The sequence below is a fragment of the Coenobita brevimanus genome, chromosome 47 (genome assembly GCF_032717465.1).
Source record: "Coenobita brevimanus isolate Jiangsu-jjx chromosome 47, ASM3271746v2, whole genome shotgun sequence".
Lineage (NCBI taxonomy): Eukaryota > Metazoa > Arthropoda > Malacostraca > Decapoda > Coenobitidae > Coenobita > Coenobita brevimanus.
In genome coordinates, this window is record NC_137000.1 from 25809893 (window position 1) to 25833184 (window position 23292).

A 23292-nucleotide genomic window follows, 5' to 3' on the forward strand; every position below is an offset into this window, starting at 1 on the left:
TACAGAGCCATCAGAGCAGAAAAGAGGAGGGAAGGATGATGAGGTAAAGTTGTTAGAAAGGTTTTTGGCAAGGTGCCAGAAAGAGCGGGAAGAATTCGAGTGGGAGAGTTGAGAGCATTTAGTACGGATGAAATTATTTTTGGCAGAGCGAACAACAGACTTAGCGCGATTCCAGTCAGAGACGTAAAAAAGATGTGATTCAGGGGTGGGTTGGCTCTGGTTCCTTTTATAGGCCGTCTCCTTATTGCGGGCAGCATTAGAACAAGCATGATTAAACCAAGGCTTTCTTGCATTAGTCAGAGGATATGAGAAAGGAATGTATGCTTCCATGCCCGAGAGAATAACCTCCATAATGCGCAAAGCACACTCAGATGGCTCCAGGCCACGGAAGCAATAATCCTTCCTGGGAAAATCAAAGAAGTACTGCCTGAGTTATTTAAGAGGAGCCTGTGGAGTCACATGGAGAGACAGGCTGACAAATGAGGATATAAAGGAGCAATGTGGTGTGGATGTGGATGTGATAGGAAGTGTTATGAGGAACACACTGAGGTGGTTTGGCCATGTGGAGAGGATGTAGGGTGAAAGACTGATGAAGAGAGTGTATGTGAGTGAGGTGGAGGGGGGAAGAGGGAGGGGGAGGGGTAGGCCGAGGATGAGATGGAGGGATGGGGTGGAGAGGTATATGAGAGAGGGGGGTGTGAGTTGGGAGCAGGGCAGTGAAATGGCGGGGGACAGGGTGACATGGAGGTGATTTTTTTGTGGCCACCCCAAACGGGATTGAGGCGTCTGGCAATAGATAGATAGACTGCCTGAGGGCCTCCCAATCCGCAGCTCCAAAGTGCCAGAAGGGCGTGGGAAGTAATTCTGTCTTGAGTAGTGTTTCCAATAAGTGGGTGCATAAGAGATGTAGTGGTTCTAAAGGTAGAGTGCAAGATGAGGTAAATTTTCGGAAAACTACATTTCTCGATCCATGAAATCTGACAACCACGTTGTAGACCATGTTTTTCTGAATCTGTTCAACAATACATTTGTTTCTGGAAATGTATATTTAACATAAAAATCCTGTATAATATTGCCTTGGATCTCCCCTTCAGTTTCCAACTTTCGCTTCGGTCTTTCTCCCTGTCACGGGAGCTCCCGGGCGTGACGTCATGCTACTACAGAGCATGTTCGGACATCACGGCCAATGAAATTGAAATCAGCCAAAAGGCAGGCCAATCAAATCATTGATAATGTTAGGAGATTTTCAGATTTCAAACATCCCTTACTTTAGAGTCAGTTCCACAATGGCTTCCACTTGTAGTGGGTGTCTGTCTATCTATCTATCTATCTATAGCCCGACACCCTAATCCCACAAAGGGTGGCCGCAGACAAAACGCCTCCAAGTCGCTCTGTCACCCACCATTTGACTACCCTCCCCCCAACTCACCCCCCTCTCCCTCATATACCTCTCTACTCCATCCCTCCTCCTCATCCTTGGTCTACCCCTCCCTCCTCCTCATCCTTGGTCTACCCCTCCCTCCTCCTCATCCTTGGTCTACCCCTCCCTCTCCCTTCCTCCACCTCACCTAAACACACCCTCTTAGTGAGTCTTTCATTCTCCATTCTCTTCACATGTCCAAACCACCTCAGTGTATTTTTCCTAATCTTCTCAACCACATCCACCCCACAACGTTCCTTCACTTCATTCGTCAACCTGTCCCTCCACGTCACTCCACATGCTCCTCTCAAGTAACTCATTTCCACTGCTCTCACTCTTGACTTGTTCCCCTCTTGCAAGGTCCACGCCTCGCTTCCATACGTCAGGGTAGGGATCACAATACTATCATGCAGTGACTTCTTAACTTCCATACTCACCTCCCTATTTCTCATCACTGCTTTCAGTGTACCAGCAACCTTCCTTCCTTGCTGTACCCTTTCACGCACTTCATCCCCCAAAGTTCCATCCTTGCTCATCACACTACCCAAGTACTTGAATGTGAATAATTATGAGGTCTTCGCTCGTTTTTGTAAGAATAATCAGGAAAGTGTAAATTTCTCATGCAGTCACGGTGTCCTGCCTTCCTCCCCGAAGTGTAGATGTGACCTACAATATAAACAGGACCGTCATTGGTAGTACTGTAAGAATTTTAGGAATTACCGTACGCAAATTCAAAGGAGCAGAGGTTGTGTAGGTTTAGAGGATTGAGGCAAACCCTTCCACTTCATTCTCCTCCTCTGACATTTAAGGTAAAGTAAGGTTAGGTAAGGTTGGGTTTGGTTAAGTTAGGTTAGGTTAATAATGTGGGGGGTATATGGTTCAGCCCATGTCCTCGATTTCGATTTCAAAACCAAAAATATTTTTTCTGGTCAATTTTGGTGTGATTTAAATGAATTTGTCCTTCATTTTTGTCTGAATTCACACATGTTGGAGATAGGCATGGGTTGGTGTATCTCCGAAACGAGTGATTTCCAACAAAAATGAAGGTCAAATTCATTCAAATCACACAAAAATTGACCAGAAAAATATTTTTGGTTTCGAAATGGAGAAATGTATTTTTCCGAAAATTGACCCAAGATAATGCTGATTTCATGTGTGCAGCGTGTCACGGAGAGCATGTGGAGATTCTTAGGTGTGAAAGGATTGAACTTGTCGGTGAGTCTCTTGTGTGGAAGATATTTGTTATTTGGGAGGCATATTATGGGCTGGAGCTAGCTCCGTGGCTAGAGTGAAGAGTGGTTGGAAGAAGTTCAAGGGGCTGTAACCTCCCCTGATGTTGAGAGGGCTCTTCATCTGTGCTAAGGGATCTTTGTATGCAGCATTCATTAGGAATGTAGTGCAGTATGGTAGTGAGACCAGGGCAATAAAGGAAGAGGATATTTGCAGGCATACACGTAGAGAAATGACAGTGATTAGGTGGATGTGCAATGCATTCCTGAATGCGAGGTCTGGGGGGGCTAGGTTTACAATGAAAGAGTTGAGTGGTAGGATGGGGCTGGAGTGTATTGGTGTTGTGATAAGGAGAGGTAAACTGAGATGGTTTGGGCATGTGGAAAGGATGGACGATGATAATGTGGTGCAGAAAGTGAGAAATGTTAACGTTAGGGGTAGGATTGCGTTAGGTATACCGAAAAGACCTGGGATGAGGTCATTGACCTTAGAGATAAGGGGCTGAATAAGGAAGCTGCCAGAGATTGAGCTGCATGGAGAGCAGCCATTAGGTGACCAAGGCCAACGCATGCAAGCATATTGGAGCCTTCAACAGCGAAATGAAACAGATTCTTTACCAAACAGGCGTGGCAATTCCAAGTATATATACTGTATTATAAACTCATGATCTCAAGGAAAGTAATTTTGGTACATGTGCAACACAGATAGTTAAATGTTGAATTTTGACTGCAAGAAGTTTTTGGAAAAAAACAAAATATATATATACCGGTACCTATTTTTGGGTATTTAAGGAAGTGGCCATCGCCAGCAGCATTGTGTGTACCAGTGATCTCTCTGACTGACCATGTTGTTTACCAGTCATCGCACTGAGAACACAGTATACCGTACCTTATCAAATATGCTCTATGCAAGGAAAGAAAACACTAATAACCCTGTCAAAGTTATGGAAAGCTTAATGATTTAACCTAACCTAAAATCCTCTGACAGCCAACTTTCAAGTTTCAAAACATGTGTTAAGAACATTAGATATGGCCAGCTACAGGTAGATGTTGGCGGAATATTTATGCATTCTAAATTCTCATTTCCAGCTTTCAGAGGTACATTAAGTTTATAAAAATTACCAGTAGGTATGGTAGTTGAGGAAGAATAACAAGTAACCTATGAAAGACTCATTTCAATAGAAAATTTGGAAGCACTGTGCCCATTTGGTAAAGAATTATTTTTTCCCCTCCATAAGCTGTAGCTAGGTATGGTATATATATGTTACCTCTCTTCCAGTAGTGCTAGAGATATGTTTACACTACTGTATTAGTTTGTGCATGTGATATGTGTGGGTGAATAGTGTGCATATGTGGGTAAATAATGTACATGTGTGGGAGGACAAGAACATATGCTTAAGGCTAAGCCAGAGTCAGTGACTTTATAAAGGTGTACAGAAGTGTGTTTTCAAGTATGAAGAGGATCCATTAATAAACAAGGAAAATATGATTACAGTATATACATAAGGAATAGGTTGGGTTAGGTTAGGTCGAGTTTGGTTAGGTTAACATGAAATTGGTAATGTTATACTAGGGTAAATAAAGCTGGGTAAAGTTATGAAAATTTTGGATAGGTTTGAATTAATAGGCACTGACAAAGGTAATTCATTAAAAAATAGCGTGATGGCATGCATCTGTCTTCGTGCACCACAAGATGGCATACGTCTGTAAGCAAACACCACTTTTTTAAATGCCTTTCATCATTTTTAAAAGAAATAAAAAAATATTGAAACTTAAACAATTGCATGGAGACCTAAGATAAGAAAAAAACAAAGGAAAACTCCAAAATAAGGTGTACCCGTGTATCCTGAAGGAGACACAGGTTGTTTTTTCTGATTTGGCTGAAGCTAGAAATTGAGTAGGTTTGGTCCTGTGTGGTTTGGTTTGTGTGTAAAACTGATGAGGTTCTATAATTAATAACTTTCAGATATCCCATTTCTGTTGTTTTAAACTAAATATTTTAATAGTCAGGTAATATTTTATAAAGAAAAAATATGACAGAATTGGGAGGTATCCTACTGGTAATATTTATTGTGAAATTTAAAATTTAGGCCTAAGTTACAGAGTACATTTTGTGTAACGTTTTAAGATTTCTCCTCTCTCTAGCAGCATGTCTTCCTATGATGGGGACCAAGGTGACAGTCTGGACATCAAGCCTCCTCAGGCGGTGGTACAACGAAGGGAAAAGAGAGAAAAACGCGAGAAGAGAGAACGGCATCGTCACAAGGGAGAGCGACATAAAGAGAGGCACCGCAGTAACCATGAAGAAAGGCATCGCACTCACAGGCGACACAGGTACAGTGTACAGTGATCCCTTGGTTATAGCAGTTTTTGTTATTACTGTGAGATGAAAATCTGTGCTTCTGCCATAGAAGCTCATTTTTAGCTAAAGGACATCATTATCACATGCCTGAGTTGGTTTCTGCTGAACATGATGGTGCAGTGTCTATGGTTTCTGATGGCTTTCGTTTTTGTTTTTGTTTATAAAGGCTCCAGCATGCTTGCATGTGTCAGCCTTGGTAACCTAATGGCACCTCTCCATGCTGCTCACTCTCTGGCAGCCTCCCTATTCAGTACCTTATCCCTGAGGTCACAGTCAGTGACCTTGTCGTAGGTCTTTTTCATTCTGCCTCACACCACCCTATCCCTGACATTAACACTTCTCACATTTTGCACCCAGTTGTCATCCCACTTCCTCTCCACATGCCCAAACCATCTTAGTCTACTTCACTGCATCACAGCACCAATACACTCCAGTCCAGGCCCTCAGGCAGTACTTTTTTTATTTTCGCTGGAATGATCATTGCTTCCATGGCCGGGAGCCATCTCGGTGTGCCTTGCACATTACGGAGGTTATTCTCTCGGGCATGGAGGCATACATTCCTTTCTCATATCCTTTGACTAATGCACGAAAGCCTTGGTATAATCACACATGTTCTAATGTTGTCCACAACAAGGAGAGGGCCTATAAAAGATACCGGAGCCAACCCACCTCTGAATCACATCTTTTATATGTTTCTGCCCAGAATCGTGCTAAGTCTGTTCTTCGCCTTGCTAAAAATAATTTCATCCGTACAAAATACTCTCAACTCTCTAACTCGAATTCTTCCCGCGCCTTCTGGCACCTTGCCAAAAACCTTTCTAACAACTTTACCTCATCATCCTTCCCTCCTCTTTTCTACTCTGATGGCTTTGTAGGTATTTCTTCTACTGATAAAGTAGATCTCTTCACTCAGACTTTCTCCTCCAACTCCACCTTAGACGATTCCGGTGCTGTTCCTCCATCACTTCCCCCCTCTGACTTTCTCATGGCTAACATTAAAATTTCTTCAGCTGATGTATTTTCTGCCATCACAGGCCTCAATACTAATAAGGCATATGGGCCTGATGGAGTCCCTCCTGTTGTTCTCAAGAACTGTGCTTCTGTGCTTACACCCTGCCTAGGCAAACTCTTTCGCCTTTGTCTGTCAACTTGTACCTTTCCTTCTTGCTGGAAGTTTGCTCTCATTCAGCCAGTCCCATAGAAGGGTGACCATTCCCAACCCTCTAACTATTATCCAATTGCTTTAACATCTTGTATCTCAAAAGTTTTCGAGTCTATTCTTAAGAGAAAAATAAAAAAGAGAAAAATTTTAAAGCATCTTTCCTATCACAACCTTCTTTCTGATCGTCAGTATGGTTTCCGTCAGGGACCTCCACAGGCGATCTTCTCACCTACCTTTCAGACTCCTGGTCATCCTTCTTTCGGGACTTTGGCGAAAGCTTTGCCATTGCACTTGACATCTCACAGGCTTTCAGTTGAGTCTGGCATAAATCTTTAATTTCCAAACTGCCCTCTTTTGGTTTCTATCCTTCTACCTGTGCCTTCATCTTTAGCTTCCTTTCTGGTCGTTCTATAGCCGCTGTTGTAGACGGCCATCGTTCTTCTCCTAGATCTATTAACAGTGGTGTTCCTCAGGGCTCTGTCGTATCACAAACTCGCTTCCTTTTATTGATCAATGACCTTCTAAGCTGTACATCTAACCCTATCCACTCATATGCTGATGACTCCACCCTTCACCTTTCCATTCGATTCCCACAGTGTCCATCATCAGTTGCTTCAACAAACAAGGGATGAGGCTATAGCACACCTAATGTCTGACTTGGCTCGTATCTCTGACTGGGGGTAAAAATAATCTTGTTGTTTTTAATGCATCAAAGACTCAGTTTTTGCACCTATGAACCCGACAAAATCTTCCACGGGTATACCCACTAATGTTTAATAATATTTAGCTTAATTCTGCATCATCGTTGAACATGCTTGGGGTTTCATTTGCTTGGGACTTGTCTTGGAAAGATCATACTACATTTCTTGCAAAATCTGCTTCCAAGAGATTGGATGTGCTAAGCCGACTCCGTTCCTTCTTTACCCCTGCACAATTGTTGACTCTATACAGGGGTTTTATCTGCCCCTGCATGGAGTACAACTCTCATGTGTGGGGAGGCTCCCCACATACAGCTCTTCTCAATAGGGTGGAGTCAAAGGCTTTTTGTCTCATTAACTCTCCCCCAACGGCCATACCACGTTGAGTACACCGCTTCCCGTCCGATCAGCGAAGTTAAGCAACGTTGGGTCTGGTTAGTACTTGGATGGGTGACCGCCTGGGAGCACCAGATGCTGTTGGCATCCCTACGTGTCAAGTGGGGTTGGTGGAGGGTTAGTGCCCCTCCCTGTAAAACAATTAACTCTGAGCCATTGGCCACCCCGTCCGGGATACATGGCGTCTGGCAATGAATGAATGAAAACTCTCCCCCTCTTACTGACTCCCTTCAACCTCTGTCTCTTCACCTCACTGTTGCATCTTTATCTCTTTTCTATCGTTACTTCAATGGTCACTGTTCCTCTGAACTGTCTGCATGCATTCCTCCACTTCTACGATGGGCGCGTAGCACCCATCTAGCAGCAAACTCTCACCCCTTTTCTGTCCAGCTCTCTAATGCAAGAGTTAACCGTTACTCCCAGTCCTTCATTTATGTAACAGGTCAACTCTGGAACTGTATCCCTCTGTCTGTATTTCCTGCTTCCTATGATCTCCAGTCTTTCAAACGCAGTGTGTCCAGGCATCTTGAAATGAATGGATCTTGAATTTGGCTCTCTCTTGTATTTTGTTTTTCTCTTGGAAGGAACAGTTTTGCGGGCTCGTTGCCTTTGGTTCCTTCTTCCTCACATAAAAAAAAAAAAAAAAAAGATCCCATCCTACTTTTTAACTCTTTCATTGTTAAGCTAGGCCCCCTCCCCCCCCAGGCCTCACATTCAAGGATGCACTGCACATCCACCTAATTACTTTCATTTCTGTATGTTTGAGCCTGCGAATATGCTCTTTCTTTACTGCCTAGGTCTCACCACGATACTGTACAGCATTACACTCCTAACACATGCTGCATACAAAGATCCCTTAGTGTGGATGAAGAGCTCTCGCGGTGTCAGGAGAGGCAACAGCTCCGTGAACTTCTTCCAGCTACTCCTCACACTAGTCACTGAGCTAGCTCCAGCCCAACCTCCAGCACATAACATGTCTCCCAAGGGGGAGGCGGTGGCCGAATCAGTAGAGAGGTGGCCTGCAGTCCCAGTGGACCCAGGTTCGAATCATGGCTGGGGCAGGGAACAGTTTATGGATTTGAATTTCATAAAAAGCAGACCTTACTGATCTACCAGAAGACCCGCCGACATGTCATAAAAATACCCCCGCTAATACCAATACAACAGTCCTGTATGAGACAGCCCTAGCATGTATTCAATATGGATGGTGGGTGTTAGCGCCGAAGTTGTGACATGTAGAGGTGAATGGATGTAGAAGGACTACTGGGCCTTGGGAACGGGCTGTGAAGCTTTAGCCCAGAGTCGGACACATTATAAAAAAAAAAAAGAGAAAAAAAATCCACACCTTCAAGAGACTCACCGGCAAGATCAATCCTTTCATGCTTGACAATCTCCATATTCTCTCCCTGACACCGCACGTATGAAATCAGCAGTATCTCGCAGTCTACCTCTAATACCACTACAACTCTTATGCACCCATGTATCACAAACACTGCACAAGATGGAATTACTTCCTACACCCTTGTGGCAAACCACACATTGCCACTCTCCCTCTTCTTTGACAGTACCACCACCAACCCTAGATACCATCACCTTTGTTTTATCTGCATTTACTCTCAAGCCCTTGTGCCTCATACCATCTCTCCTCTTCAAAAATCTTTACTCTGCCTTCCTTTCATTCTCTGCAGTCAACACCAAATCATCAGCATACAACATCTCGCACAGGAATCCATTTCTGAAGTCATGTAGGAGAGCTTTATGCACCATGATAAACAACAAGGGGCTCACAACTGACTCCTTGAGGGATTGAAACATGAAGCCCTACTTGAAGAGTTAATCCCAGGTGGTGGAGACCACTAACTCTCCACTCCCTGGCCTCGGAACTCCTTACCTCAAGCCCATCTCAGGTCTCTCTGTGGTACATGTTTCTTCCTTACTGTGTCTTTTTCACCACTTTCTGTTAACTTAACCATGTCTGTGTGTGTTTTTGATACTTATCTTAAGAGTTTGTATGTATTATAGTTGGTCTAAATTGTCATTAAAGGAAAAATGGGTAGGATAAATCCCATTGGTTCTTTGTATTTGTTATCTTGCATATCCATTATCATGCACCATGTTCAGTTCCAGTTATGTGTGATAACCAAGGGATCAGTGTATATACAGTGTGCACAACAACACTTATGACGGGGAATTTGTTTACACTAAGGACTGCAGGTACCAGATATACACTAATAATGAGTTACAGTAAAATCTCAAATTTCAACAGTTTAGAATTCGATGAATCAAATTTCGATGCATTTTGGAGTGGTCTGCCTACCTTACTTTTTGATGCAAATTCGTGAATTTCGATGCTCTCAGGGCCAGACTATAACCAAAACAAGCAAAGCTAATATGTTTGATGCGAACCAAAATGCTAGAAGTGAAGGAAAATTATAAGAAAAAGTATGAACCTGACCTAATATTGTATGTAACATGTGCACTCAGGGCCAGACTCCAACCAAAACAAGCAAAGATAATATTTTTGATGTGAACCAATATGCTAGAAGTGAAGGAAAATTATAAGAAATAGTATGAGCCTAACCATATGTGAACATGCATTTCACTGCAATTTAGTTGTATGTATTTTCTTTGTATTTTCATCACAACCTACCTGTTTCAAAATAGCAAGCAAGAGTGGTCCTTTAGGTAGCAGTGGTGATGTACGAGAGCAGCCTGGCATCTCTAAATCTTTGCAGCCCAAGGAGAAATGGCAGTACAGGAAAGGGCAGAAATACACCAAGTATACACTTGCTGACAAGATGGCAATACAATGCAGAACTACAGTTACTTAACCACAGTTATAGTTCATAAAGTTTACAGGGGGTGTGGGCAAAAAATCATGATTTTAGGTACCATAGTTAGATTTGGAGGCCCCGGACCCAAACTAATTTTTCCCATAAGAAGTTCAATTTAAATTTCGATGTTTTGAATTTAGATGCGGTTTTTGGGTACATATGTCCATTGAAATTTGAGATTTTACTGTATATACCATATGCAGCAGTTAATAGTACAATATATCATGTCACATTTCTTCTGATGATTTTTGAAGATCCACCCCCACACACATACCCACACCACATCTTGTAAATGCCATATCTGAGTAACTATGCCACCTATGATTGTTACACTGTGCATATATACAAAACCCACATTAAAGGTCTTGGTAAAGCTCTAGCCCATTGATTTTTTTTGTTCTTTCCCAGGTATTAGCTCTGTAGATCTCATCTGCACCATCTTTCCCCTCTTCTCCCCCACCCACCAATGCATTATATATTGTGGAAGATGTACTTTCACTCAAAAAAATATCCTTACTCATGTGAACGCAGGACTCCACAATTAGTAGAGTGATTCGAGCTGTGTCGGTATTCCATATTTTCTTGTCAAAAGACTCATGCCACTTTAGTAAGAATACCATTTACCCTATTGGTAATCAAGCTACCATTGGTTGTGTGGTGTTACATGGACAGTAGGCTTATGTTAAGGGTCCATCCTACCGGTTTTCAAGGCTCATTTTGGTACATGGGGTGAAGGAAATAGTCATGGGAGAATATGTTGGTGTTTGACAATTGAAGTGTGATAGTGAGTATACTTTTGATAAATGACATTTTAGTTCAGAGAGGATCCCATAATCATCATTATTATATTGCATTACCCTATTATATATATATATATATATGAAAGAAATTCATGCAACAAGTAGTACTGCACCGGTACAGTGTTCCAGCATATATGAAGAACTGCAGGGCCAAATGTGCATAAAAATTGTGAAATGCTTGTATTATTGTAGGACCCTTATAAACATTACCATACTATACCTGCACATCAGACCATTTCTAATTGTTTACCATTCCTGTATTAGCATATTAAAGTCATAATAGCAACTAATAGTTATGAGAGTTGATTAGCCAACTTTGAGTGGTTGAGTAGATTAGCCAGCTTTATCCACTTGTCAGGGACCGTGGGGAAGGTGAGCGACGTGATATTCGACATCGTGAGAAACGGCGTGACAGAAGCAACAAGCATGATAGACAGGTTATGGATGCTCGTAGCAAGAGTGACAAGAGGAAAATGGCTGAACGAGAGATGGTAATTTTTTGTTCTCTTTTGTTATACTTATTAATTGTTGATTAGCTACAGTATTGAATGCAGATTTCTTTTATGTAGAGCTGCAACAAACTCAACTTAAAACTAGGTCATTATCATTTATCTTCAGCATTGTCATTAGCATCCAGATCTCTGTCTCCCACACAGGAATGGAGTGATGCAGGGTCAGGAAAGCAGGGAGGGACAAAGCATGATATTGGGAAAACTAATCAACAGTATGTCCAATGAAATGGGTCACACATTCATAAATTATTCATGTCCCCAGAATCCTGACTCCCCTTAACAGTATGCACTTTTTTTTTTCTTTTAATGCATTCATATTACTTATAACTTAGTCAGTCTATCGACTAACAAGTTAAAAAGGGATGCCCAACCTTATGCATCTTATATGAGGCATCCGGAGGTAGAGGGGCGACCTCGCCAAACGTTGGAATTTCTGTTCTCTCGCTGGGTTAAATTTGACCCATTTTCTATGATTTGGTGTGTAAAGGCAGGCGAAATGCACCCTTATCACATGCATTCTGAGGGTTTGAAGTCCCAAGGTCGTCTGGGTAGAACCTAGCTGTCAGGTTGTGCTTCTGGAAGGTAGAGGGGCGATATTTTGGTCCAGCCACTAGCCAATAGGATGCTGCAGCGGAAACTCCTGGGTTTACATCCCGCCGCTCAGCCAATCAGCACCCGCGAAGCATTGCTTGTTGTCATTCTCTCCACCAGTCTCACATGTGTTGGAAGGATTATTGATGTCGTGCTGTATTTTGCCTTATTATACGGTTTATACTCATCATGTCTTCTAGTGACACTGCAAGTGAATTGCAGTTACCAAAGGTAACTAGGAAGAGGCAGAGGAACCTTGAGAAGTGGAAACAAGCTGCAGCTAAGAAGAAAAGAAACAGTGGTGAGGCTTACCTTAAGTCACCATAGTAAGCAACAGGTTCATGCAAGGTGAGTTGGTTCTCCTTGCCAGTGTCATGATAAATGCTTCACTAGTATTGGTGGTGATAATGTGCAGGAAATTTTTTATAATTTCTGGGCATTAGGTGACCATTATGCTCAGACAGCATACATTGTTGGCCGTGTGTCTGTTGGTGGTGTGAAATGGTCCCATGTGGCTGGTGGTGACCAGGAAAACAGAGTAAAACGGAGCATGATTTACACAGTGATGGTGAAGGGTGAGGCCTTAAAATTGTGTCGTGTGGCATTCCTTAAAATGCACGATATTTAGAAAAACATGTTCGTAATGCTTTGAAAAAGGTTTCAGATACTGGTACAGTTGACTCTGACATGCGGGATAAACATGCACCCCTGAATAAAGTGTCTGATGGGAGGAAGGAGAGAGTGTGGGAGTACATCAGAGTTCTGCCGACTGTGACAAGCCATTGCTCACGTGCGAAAAGTTCGCACCGCCAATATCTTCCTCCTGGGCTTAGTATTCACGAGTTGTACAAGGCTTATAAGGAGGTACGCGAAAAAGAAAATTGTAGTGCTGATGTTGTCTCACAAGATTATTTTGAAAGTGTGTTCTGTAATGAGTTCAGTATCGGATTTGAACCACCAAGTTCAGATACTTGCAACTAAATCATAAACACACACGTGCTTGCACTGCCGCCGTACTCAGCACTCTGAAGATGCAAGTTGTCTATCAACTTGTACCTTTCCTTCTTGCTGGAAGTTTGCTCTCATTCAGCCAGTCCCAAAGAAGGGTGACCATTCCCAACCCTCTAACTATTGTCCAATTGCTTTAACATCCTGTATCTCCATAGTTTTTGAGTCCTTAATAGAAAAATTTTAAAGCATCTTTCCTATCACAACCTTCTTTCTGATCGTCAGTATGGGTTCCGTCAGGGACGCTTCACTGGCGACCTTCTCATGTACCTTTCAGACTCCTGGTCCTCCTCCTTTCGGGACTTCAGTGAAAGCTTTGCCATTGCACTTGACATCTCAAAGGCTTTCGATCAAGTCTGGCATAAATCTTTAATTTCCAAACTACCCTCTTACGGTTTCTATCCTTCTATCTGTGCCTTCATCTATTGCTTCCTTTCTTGTCGTTCTATAGCCGCTGTTGTAGATGGCCATCTTTCTTCTCCTAGATCTATCAACAGTGGTGTTCCTCAGGGCTCTGTCCTATCACCAAGTCTCTTCCTCTTATTCATCAATGACCTGAGCTGTACATCTAACCCTATCCACTCATACACTGATGACTCCATCCTTCACCTTTCCATTTGATTCCCGCAACATCCATCTCATCAGTTACTTCAACAAACAAGAGATGAGGCTATGGCACACCTAATGTCTGACTTGGTTCGTATCTCTGACTGGGATAAAAATAATCTTGTTGTTTATAATGCATCAGACTCAGTTCTTACACCTGTCAACCCGTCAAAATCTTCCACAGGAGTACCCATTAATGTTCATATTACATCTCTTGTAAAATCTGCTTCCAAGAGATTAGGTGTGCTAGGCTGACTCCGTTCCTTCTTTACGCCTGCACAGTTGTTGACTTTATACACGGGTTTTATTTGCCCATGTAGAGCACAACTCTCATGTGTGGGGAGGCTCCCCACATACAGCTCTTCTCAATAGGGTGGAGTCAAAGGCATTTTGTCTCATTAACTCTCCTCCTTTTACTGGCTCCCTTCAACCTCTGTCACTTCGCCACACTGTTGCATCTTTATCTCTTTTTGGTCGCTACTTCAACGGTCACTGCTCCTCTGAACTGTCTGCTTGCATCCCTCCACCTCTACGACGTGCACATAGCACTCGTCTAGTAGCAAACTCTCATCCCTTTTCTGTCCAACTCTCTAATCCAAGAGTTAACCATTACTCCCAGTCCTTTATTGATGCAACAGGTCAACTCTGGAACTGTCTCCCTCTGTCTGTATTTCCTGCTAGCTATGATCTTCAGTCTTTCAAATGCAGTGTGTCCCGTCATCTCGAAATGATCGGTTCTTGAATTTGACTCTCTCTTGTATATTGTCTTTCTCTTGGATGGAACAGTATTGCAGGTGCGTGGCCTTTGGTTCCTTCTTCCTCGCATAAAAATACACACATACACACACACACAAATGAGGGAAGATCAGAAGAGGAGAAGAACACATTTTTTTTTTACAAAGTAATAGGATTGCAGGTACGAAAGTGGTACATAAACAGGAGGGAATAAAATGGAGGAAGGTAGTAGAACCAAGTCATGACAAGTATATAAACAAAATGATAAAGTTGATGTACTCAAATGTGGATGGAATAGTATCTAAATTATTAGAGATGAATGATTATGTCAGAGTCAATGAACCACATATAATATGCCTAACTGAAACAAAATTAACACCAAGGATATCAAATGACATACTAAACATAGAGGAATATAATATATGGAGAAGAGGTAGAAACTTAAAAAAAGGAGGAGGAATTATAATATTAACTAAGAAAAATCTAAAAGTCAATGAAATATACTAGATATATCCTCACAAGTAGAACTGATTGCAATAGAGATCAACACATCTGAAGGGAAAGTAGTTGTAGACAATTTGTACATGCCACCCAAATCAAACACATGGGAAAGAGACGAATATGAGGACCTGGCAGAGAGTACAATTCAGAGTTTAAGAGCATTACTACATAAAATGGAAGAGAAATCTGAAAGAATTATACTAACTGGAGATTTTAATACAAATATAAATTGGAGTACTCTAGATATAATAAGCCAAGAAAGCTGTTGGGACCAAAAGCTCCTGGATCTCGTGCAAGAGTTTTTCCTAACGCAACATGTGAGGGAAATCACCAGAAAAAGAGGACTCGATGTACCTTCAATGCTAGATCTCATATTTACTTGGCAAGAAAATGATATTGATAGTTTAATATATCACCCTCCACTTGGCAAAAGCGACCATGCAGTACTAAATTGCAACTTCAGGATAGCATATGACCTAGTTAACAGCAATGAAAGTTACAAAAAGAGCCTAAACTATAAAAAGGGAAATTATCATGACCTAAAGATTGGGAAAATGAGCTTAGAGGACAAGATTTAAATGCTGTATATAAAAAAATCTGTGAACTTAATGAAATAGGAGTCCAGAAGTACATCCCACAGCACAAAGAAACAGATAAGAAAATACAGAAATGGCTCAATACAGAATGTAAAAAATCAAATGAAAAAAGAGATTTGTTGTGGAATAGATACAGAAGACACAATAGTGAAAGGGCATATAATAATTACAAACAGGCAAGAAATGATTATACAAGAATAAGGAGGGGAGCCCAAGAACAGTTTGAGGAGGATATAATGAATAAAAGTAGTGATCAGCCGAAGCTATTTTACAGCTACATCAGAAGCAAAACCAAAGTAAAAGATATAATACAATCCATTACGGACGAGGGAATCACCTATACACGAGAGAAAGGTATTTGTGAAGCACTAAATAAAAATTTCCAATCAGTTTTTACAGAAGTAAAAAATTTTGAGAGGGACTATGTGGAACATGCATGTCCACACACACTACCAGATATACAAATATCAGAAAAAGTAATACAGGAGGAGTTAAGTAAATTAGACAGAGGAAAAGCACATGGTCCTGATGAAATTTCATGTTGGGTGCTACGAGAATGTGCAAAGGAGTTAAGTAAACCATTATTTTTAATTTTCAAGAAATCCTTGAGTCAAGGTAAACTACCTGATATTTGGAAGAAAGCAGATATTGTCCCATTATTCAGGAAAGGGAATAGAGGAGCCTGTGGAGTCACATGGAGAGACAGGCTGATGAATGAGGATATAAAGGAGTGTTGTGGTGTGGATGTGGATGTGATAGGAAGCGTTATGAGGAACACACTGAGGTGGTTTGACCATGTGGAGAGAATGGAGGGTGAAAGACTGACGAAGAGAGTTTATGTGAGTGAGGTGGAGGGGGGAAGAGGGAGGGGGAGGCTGAGGATGAGATGGAGGGATGGGGTGGAGAGGTATATGAGAGAAGGGGGTGTGAGTTGGGAGCAGGGGAGTGAAATGGCGGGGGACAGGGCGACTTGGAGGCGATTTGTGTGTGGCCACCCCAAACGGGATTTGGGCGTCTGGCAATAGATAGATAGATAGATAGAATAGACAAAATCCACTCAACTACCGACCAGTATCACTGACCAGTGTTGTAAGCAAGCTTATAAGAAAAGCTTGGGTAATTCATCTAGAAAAACACAATATGATAACCGAAAGACAGTTTGGTTTCAGAAAAGGAAAATCATGTGTTACTAATCTGTTGAGCTACTATGACAGAGTAACAGACACAATACAGGAAAGAGAAGGATGGGTGGACAGTATCTATTTAGATTTCAAGAAAGCATTTGACACAGTACCACACCAAAGACTTTTATGGAAACTGTACCATCAAGGAGGAATTCGAGGCAAACTGTTTTGTTGGATGCAAGATTTTCTCATAAAAAGAGGAATGAGAACAGTACTAAGAGGAAACTACTTATCATGGAAAGAAGTGACTAGTGGAGTACCACAGGGCTCAGTGCTGGCACCAATCATGTTTTTAGTGTATATAAATGATATAGACAGTAACACTGGAAATGAAAGCTATCTAAATATGTTTGCAGATGATGCAAAAATACAAAGGAGAATTACTAACATAGACTCTTGTAAAGAGCTACAAGAAGACTTAAATAAACTTCACGAATGGAATAATATATGGCAAATGGAATTCATTGTGGACAAGTGTCATGTAATCAAGTTTGGTAAAAGTGGAAAAAGACCTGATTGGGATTATACATTAGGAAATAAAACCTTACACACATCAGAAAGAGAGAAGGACCTAGGTGTGATTATCAATAACAGACTATCTCCGGCTGACCACATCAGTGAGAAGGTACGGAACATGTATGCACTACTTGCAAATATGAGAATAGCATTCACATACATAGATGAAGACATGCTAAGAAGGATAACAACATCATTCATCAGACCAACCCTGGAGTATGCATCAGTAGTCTGGAGTCCTCATCTCAAAAAACACATAGACAAGATTGAAAAAGTTCAAAGGGCCGCTACAAGATACCAAGCTTAAGGGATCTAAGGTATGAAGAAAGACTAAATAAACTGAATCTACCAACACTACAAGAGAGAAGGAAAAGAGGTGACATGATAATGCTATATAAATGCATATCAGGGAAGGAGAAAAAAGACATAAATGATTACTTAACATATGGGGAAGCATCAGCAAGAGGACACTGCAAAAGACTGCATAAGAAGAGAGGTGATAGAGACGTGAGGAAATTCAGTTTCCCAAACAGAGCAATTGATCAGTGGAATGCACTACCGAATGAAATAGTGTGTGGCAAAACAATTCACAAATTTAAGGATATGTACGATAAATATGGTTTAAGACACGGGACAGTACGAGCTTGACTCATTCCTGTAAAGATACAGTTAGGTAAGAGCAATTAGGTAAGGTAAGAACACACACACACACACACACATACACACACACACACACACACACACACATCTTGAAGTGAATGGATCTTGAATTTTTTCTTTCTTTTTTTTTTTTTTTTTTTTTTTTTTTTTTGAAGGAACGGTTTGCATACTCCCCGCCTATGGTTCCTTATTCCTTGCATTAAAAAAAAAAAAAAAAAAAAAAAAAAATCTTTCCCCTTCATCCCTTGAGAAGCCCTCAGAAAGTAGGGAGGCAGGGACATTATGTGTAGAAAGACTTGCATGTGTTTGAGCATCTCAACTTGGCTTTTGATTGTGTGCTGGAGGCAGAGTTCTCTTCCTGAGAGTGACTGATTGTATGGCAAAATTATCAAGCTTGTAGCCAAACATCAGCCTTTTGGGTTGTACCTCTCATAGTCAGTAGCTGCCAACAATCTGCTGTGCAACATAAATGAATACTTGCCACATGAATTGACCCATTTCTATTGACAACCCGAGACCCAAAATTCATGCCATAGACTTTTTTTTTTTTTTTTTTTTTTTTAAATAAGATGTGACATCACCCTTGTGCGGTGTGATGCGGTGAGGATCTGTCCGTTCTCCCCTTTGGGGCTAAGATGCGAATGAATGTGTTTGAATGGATGAGTAAATGGAGAGTGAGTCGTCCTGTCTCGGCTACCTCCCTTTCCTTGGGGGAAGCAGCCTAGGTATATAGATAGATAGATTAAATAAGATATCTTGTGTTTCAGTGGGTTAAGCTGCTCCAACCAGATGTGGCACATAATAATTTATAATGTGAGTGGTGGTTGGAGTTTATTGCTTAAATAATGCTATTCAGGTAAGCAACTGGTCACCCACCTAATATGTGTCTGGACTAAGTAGCCTAGCCTCAGTCCTGTGTGCCCCTTATGGGACAAAATAGGACTGGATGATAATGATGATGATGATGATGGGGAGGAGGATTTTGACAAATTCTATGTAAATGTAATGTACTACAGGGAAGGAGAAGGGATCGTGAACGTGAAGATTATTATGTAGAGGACCGTGAAGGATATGAGCGTTTGGACTATCATCGAGAGCACCAGGGAAGGACTGGTGTAAGGAGTGGTGGGGCTAGTGGAGGGATGGGGCCCAGTGATTATGCTGCTTACCACCCTCACCACAGAAGAGAAGACCAACAAATGGTTCAGCTGTCTCCAAGAGAGAGAGCAGAGAGGGACAGGCGAATGGAGAGAATTCTTGGTGCTGGTGAGTTTTTTATATACTGTATACAGTATATATGTCAGACCATTTATTTATTTATTTATTCATGACCACTCAGCCATTAATAGGTTGGTGTTTTTTGCAGTAAAATTATAGTTGTCCATTTAAGCTACTGTTTTTTATTGTGTAGACACTACTGGTACTTCTGGCAACTAGCTACTGTATATGCATACTAAGATGTAAATATTAACATGTGATGTACTAAAGCACATGGGGAGGGATGTATGATGCTCAGATAACTGTCATGGAATTTTGGTCTTGATATATAGATGGAGATTCTCACCATCCATTCACTCAGTGTAATGCCATCTACTGGTGACTGCCTGAGCGATATGACAGATCACTTATTTACTTCTCCAGGAAGTAATTTATTATGTTAATTGGTAACCTTATAGCCAATTCCTGGAATAGGGCAGCAAGAATATTGCCCTAATAATTCTTGTATCCCTGATGGCAAGGGAGAAAAGGTGGTAGGGATTACAGTACCCCCCACCCTATACCCTGTTCTTCCACTGCAAAAGCAGTGGACATGGATCATATGCCTATCAAGGACCGAGAAAGAATAGGCTCATGTGACCATCTGCAGTACGCCTGACTCCCACTATTTGATAGGGATGCATTCCATAAAAGTAGTTGAAGAACGAATTGGTCGAATAACGAACTGATTTTTCCCATAAGATTGTTAAGAAATAGGGGGGTTTGGTTCCTGACCACCTTTGTCATTCAAAAAATATTCAATAAAGATGGATAAAATACTGAAAGTGACACAGGGATTTCAGCTGTTTTCCTATAGACCTGCGTTCTCAAGGAAAATTATTATAGCACTGCATACATCTCAGATGATTGTCCTTTGATTTTTGGTCATAAAAATATTGGAGAACTAACGAAATATAGCTACTTCTCGATCTTAAAGAAAGCCACCTGAACACCTTCGATTGCATGTTTATTGTCGATCCCGCTGGCTGGACATGACCTCACCACACCAAACACTCAAATTTATTCAATTTAAAACCATAAATAGCATTGGAAGCCTAACTGGAAGTGCTGAAACCTACCTGAGGCCTTTGCCCCCAGGACCCCCAATGATTATAACCTACCTAACCACCTAGTGCATCCTAAGATGTGCATTCCATAAAACTAGGGCCAAAGCAGTATCGAGTGGTAAGAGCGTTCGTTAATCATTGGTGCAGTCATCACCAGGATTGCCATTTGGTATTTTTCTTTACCAAATGTGGGCCAATTTGGTAATGAAAAATTCATTTGGTAATGAATCAGCGTGATCCATTACCAAACCTAAATTGTAATCGCAGTGTACAGTGCACCCTCACACAATGCGAGTTTATGGGCGGCAGAAACCCTCTCATTCTACGATTTCTCATTGTGTGAACCAAAGAACTTATGGGAAAAATGATATATGTTGGACAGCCCACCCAGGGCTTTTTCTTCGGGTCCCCTTCCAGCCTACTCTACCCTGCTAATACTTTGTTTGATAGTACTTCTAGTTGGACCAACAAATAAAACAACAAATAGAACCTTCATTGAAGTGATGTCTGGGCTTGTTAAGAAGGGGGGAGGGGTATCTGAGGCTTGGGGCGTCTACTCTTGCCCTGCGGGGCAGGGTGCCCTGTTGTCACTCTCACTGTCACTGCTGAGGTCTCCTGGAGGTGCCGTAAAGCCTTCAAAGTTTAAAGCTGAAACCATGATGAACAATTGGGTACTGCTGTGATGCTAAAATGGACCACAGGATGCGGGGTACAGCATGTGTTCTCGTGGCAATATGGAGAAGTGTCTGTTTACTCAGGAAAGTCAGTAGATGACATGCGGATAGCTGGCCAGCTGCCCACCATTTTGAATCTGGCTTGTTGCCAACCACCTGCCTTCGTGAGACTGACTTGCATTGTCCAGCCTGACACTCATAGTAATGGCGGGAAGTCCATTTTTGCCTTGGAATTATACAGCCGATTCGCATGTTTGGAAGTTTGATTCACAGATTTCGCATTTGATAAAAATAAGCTTTTTATGGGTTGACCTCGCATTGTAGATGATTCACATCATGTGGGTTCGCAATATGTGGGGGTGCACTGTATAGTATTATGACGGTATCTGTGTTAATGAATGTGCACAAGTAATTATGAGAAGCAGAATAATAGTTGCTCTTGCTTGTAATATGAAGTCACTATTTCAGTGACTTGAATGGTAAGTGAATGATTGTGTGACCGACTTTACAGGGCACTATATTTGTAGTTTTACTTTAGTGCATTTTCTTTCCAGTTTGTGCATCCTACCTATCCTATTTCAGTGGGAACTATAAGATTGGAGTGTTGATTTGATAGCTGCCTTATTTAATGGTTTATCATGTATATGATCAGTGTAGAGGAAACAGGTTAGGAGATTACAGTGTAATTATCTTTTGTCTTCTTTTTGTTTCAGACAAGCAGAAGGAACTCTCACAGCAGATAGCTGAGAGCAGACGTCAGAGACGGGAGGAGGTGAGGAGAGGGGAGCAGATTGCGCGACACAGAGGTGGAGGTGAGGGAGGAGGAGGAAGTGGAAGTGGAGGAGGAGAGTTTTCACATCGGCACTCTACAAGATCTCATTCCCCATCTGATATACCGACTTCCCACAAGCGGCGAAAGCATCACCATCACCCAGAGCAATATCCTCACCATGGTTAGTGTCTATCTAACTTGAAATTCTTTAAGTAGATAAGATTCTTATTATTTCTTCTTATCATGATCAAGAATGTGAGGTATATATATATATATATATCTATCTATCTATCTATCTATAGCCCGACGCCCTAATCCCGCAAAGGGTGGCCGCAGACAAAACGCCTCCAAGTCACTCTGTCACGCACCATTTGACTACCCTCCCCCCAACTCACCCCCCCCCTCCCTCATATACCTCTCAACTCCATCCCTCCACCTCATCCTCGGTCTACCCCTCCCTCTCCCTCCCTCCACCTCACCTACATACACCCTCTTAGTCAGTCTTTCACTCTCCATTCTCTTCGCATGTCCAAACCACCTCGGTGTATTTCTCCTAATCTTCTCAACCACGTCCACATCCACCCCACAACGTTCCTTCACTTCTTCATTTGTCAACCTGTCCCTCCATGTCACTCCACATGCTCCTCTCAAGTAACTCATTTCCTATCTATCTATCTATCTATTGCCAGACGCCTCAATCCCGTTTGGGGTGGCCACAAACAAATCGCCTCCAAGTCGCCCGGTCCCCCGCCATTTCACTCCCCTGCTCCCAACTCACACCCCCCCTCTCTCATATACCTCTCCACCCCATCTCTCCATCTCATCCTCGGCCTCCCCCTCCCTCTTTCCCCCTCCACCTCACTCACATACACTCTCTTCGTCAGTCTTTCGCCCTCTATCCTCTCCACATGGCCAAACCACCTCAGTGTGTTCCTCATAACGCTTCCTATCACATCCACATCAACACCACAACGCTCCTTTATATCCTCATTCATCAGCCTGTCTCTCCATGTGACTCCACAGGCTCCTCTTAAATAATTCATTTCCACTGCTCTCACTCTTGACTTGTGTCCTTCCAACAACGTCCAAGCTTCACTTCCGTACGTTAGAGTTGGTATCACAATACTGTCATGTAGTAACTTTTTCACTTCCATGCTCACTTCCCTGTTTCTTATCACTGCTTTCAAAGAACCAGCAACCTTTCTTCCCTGCTGTACCCTTTCAAGCACTTCACCCTCCAAACCTCCATCCTTACTGATCACACTACCCAAGTACTTAAACATACTCACATTTTCCAATTCCTCACCATCCAACCTCGCTGTACATTCACTGACTTCACCTCTCTCAAAGACCATCACTTTACTCTTCCCTACATTCGCCTTTAGATTCCGTTTCTTACACACTCTCTCAAACTCATCCACCAAGTCTTGCAGCTCCCCTTCGTCTTCACTCAACAATACAGTATCATTTGCAAACAACAGTACAGGGAGTTTCCAAACACTATCCTCTCTCACCAGGGCCACTCCAACATCCACTACTCTACCTTGTACCTCTTTTATTACCTCATCCATGTACAGATTGAACAACCATGGAGACATGACACATCCCTGTTTCAACCCAACTTTCAAAGAGAAAAATTCACTTAGTTCACCATCCACACGCACTGCAGCCTTCGCACCATCGTACATACTCTTCATAGCATTCAACAACTT

The 23292-nt window shown here is 42.0% G+C and overlaps 1 protein-coding gene and 1 non-coding gene across 4 annotated transcripts in view; both read left to right on the plus strand.

The window, feature by feature from the left end:
- Positions 1-23292, plus strand: part of Pitslre (cyclin dependent kinase 11B pitslre) — a 181952-nt gene that overhangs the window by 12805 nt on the left and 145855 nt on the right. For 2 of the 3 annotated variants that reach the window (XM_080271808.1, XM_080271810.1), the window contains exons 2-5: positions 4795-4983; positions 11260-11392; positions 18827-19076; positions 21522-21761. In XM_080271808.1, the coding sequence (XP_080127934.1) occupies positions 4795-4983; positions 11260-11392; positions 18827-19076; positions 21522-21761 (812 nt within the window). The remainder of the gene's footprint in view (positions 1-4794; positions 4984-11259; positions 11393-18826; positions 19077-21521; positions 21762-23292) is intronic. The other variant, XM_080271809.1, reaches the window with a different exon arrangement.
- On the plus strand, positions 7236-7354 carry LOC145399156 (5S ribosomal RNA). Its single transcript, XR_013897231.1, has one exon. It is a non-coding gene; the product is annotated as a 5S ribosomal RNA (ribosomal RNA).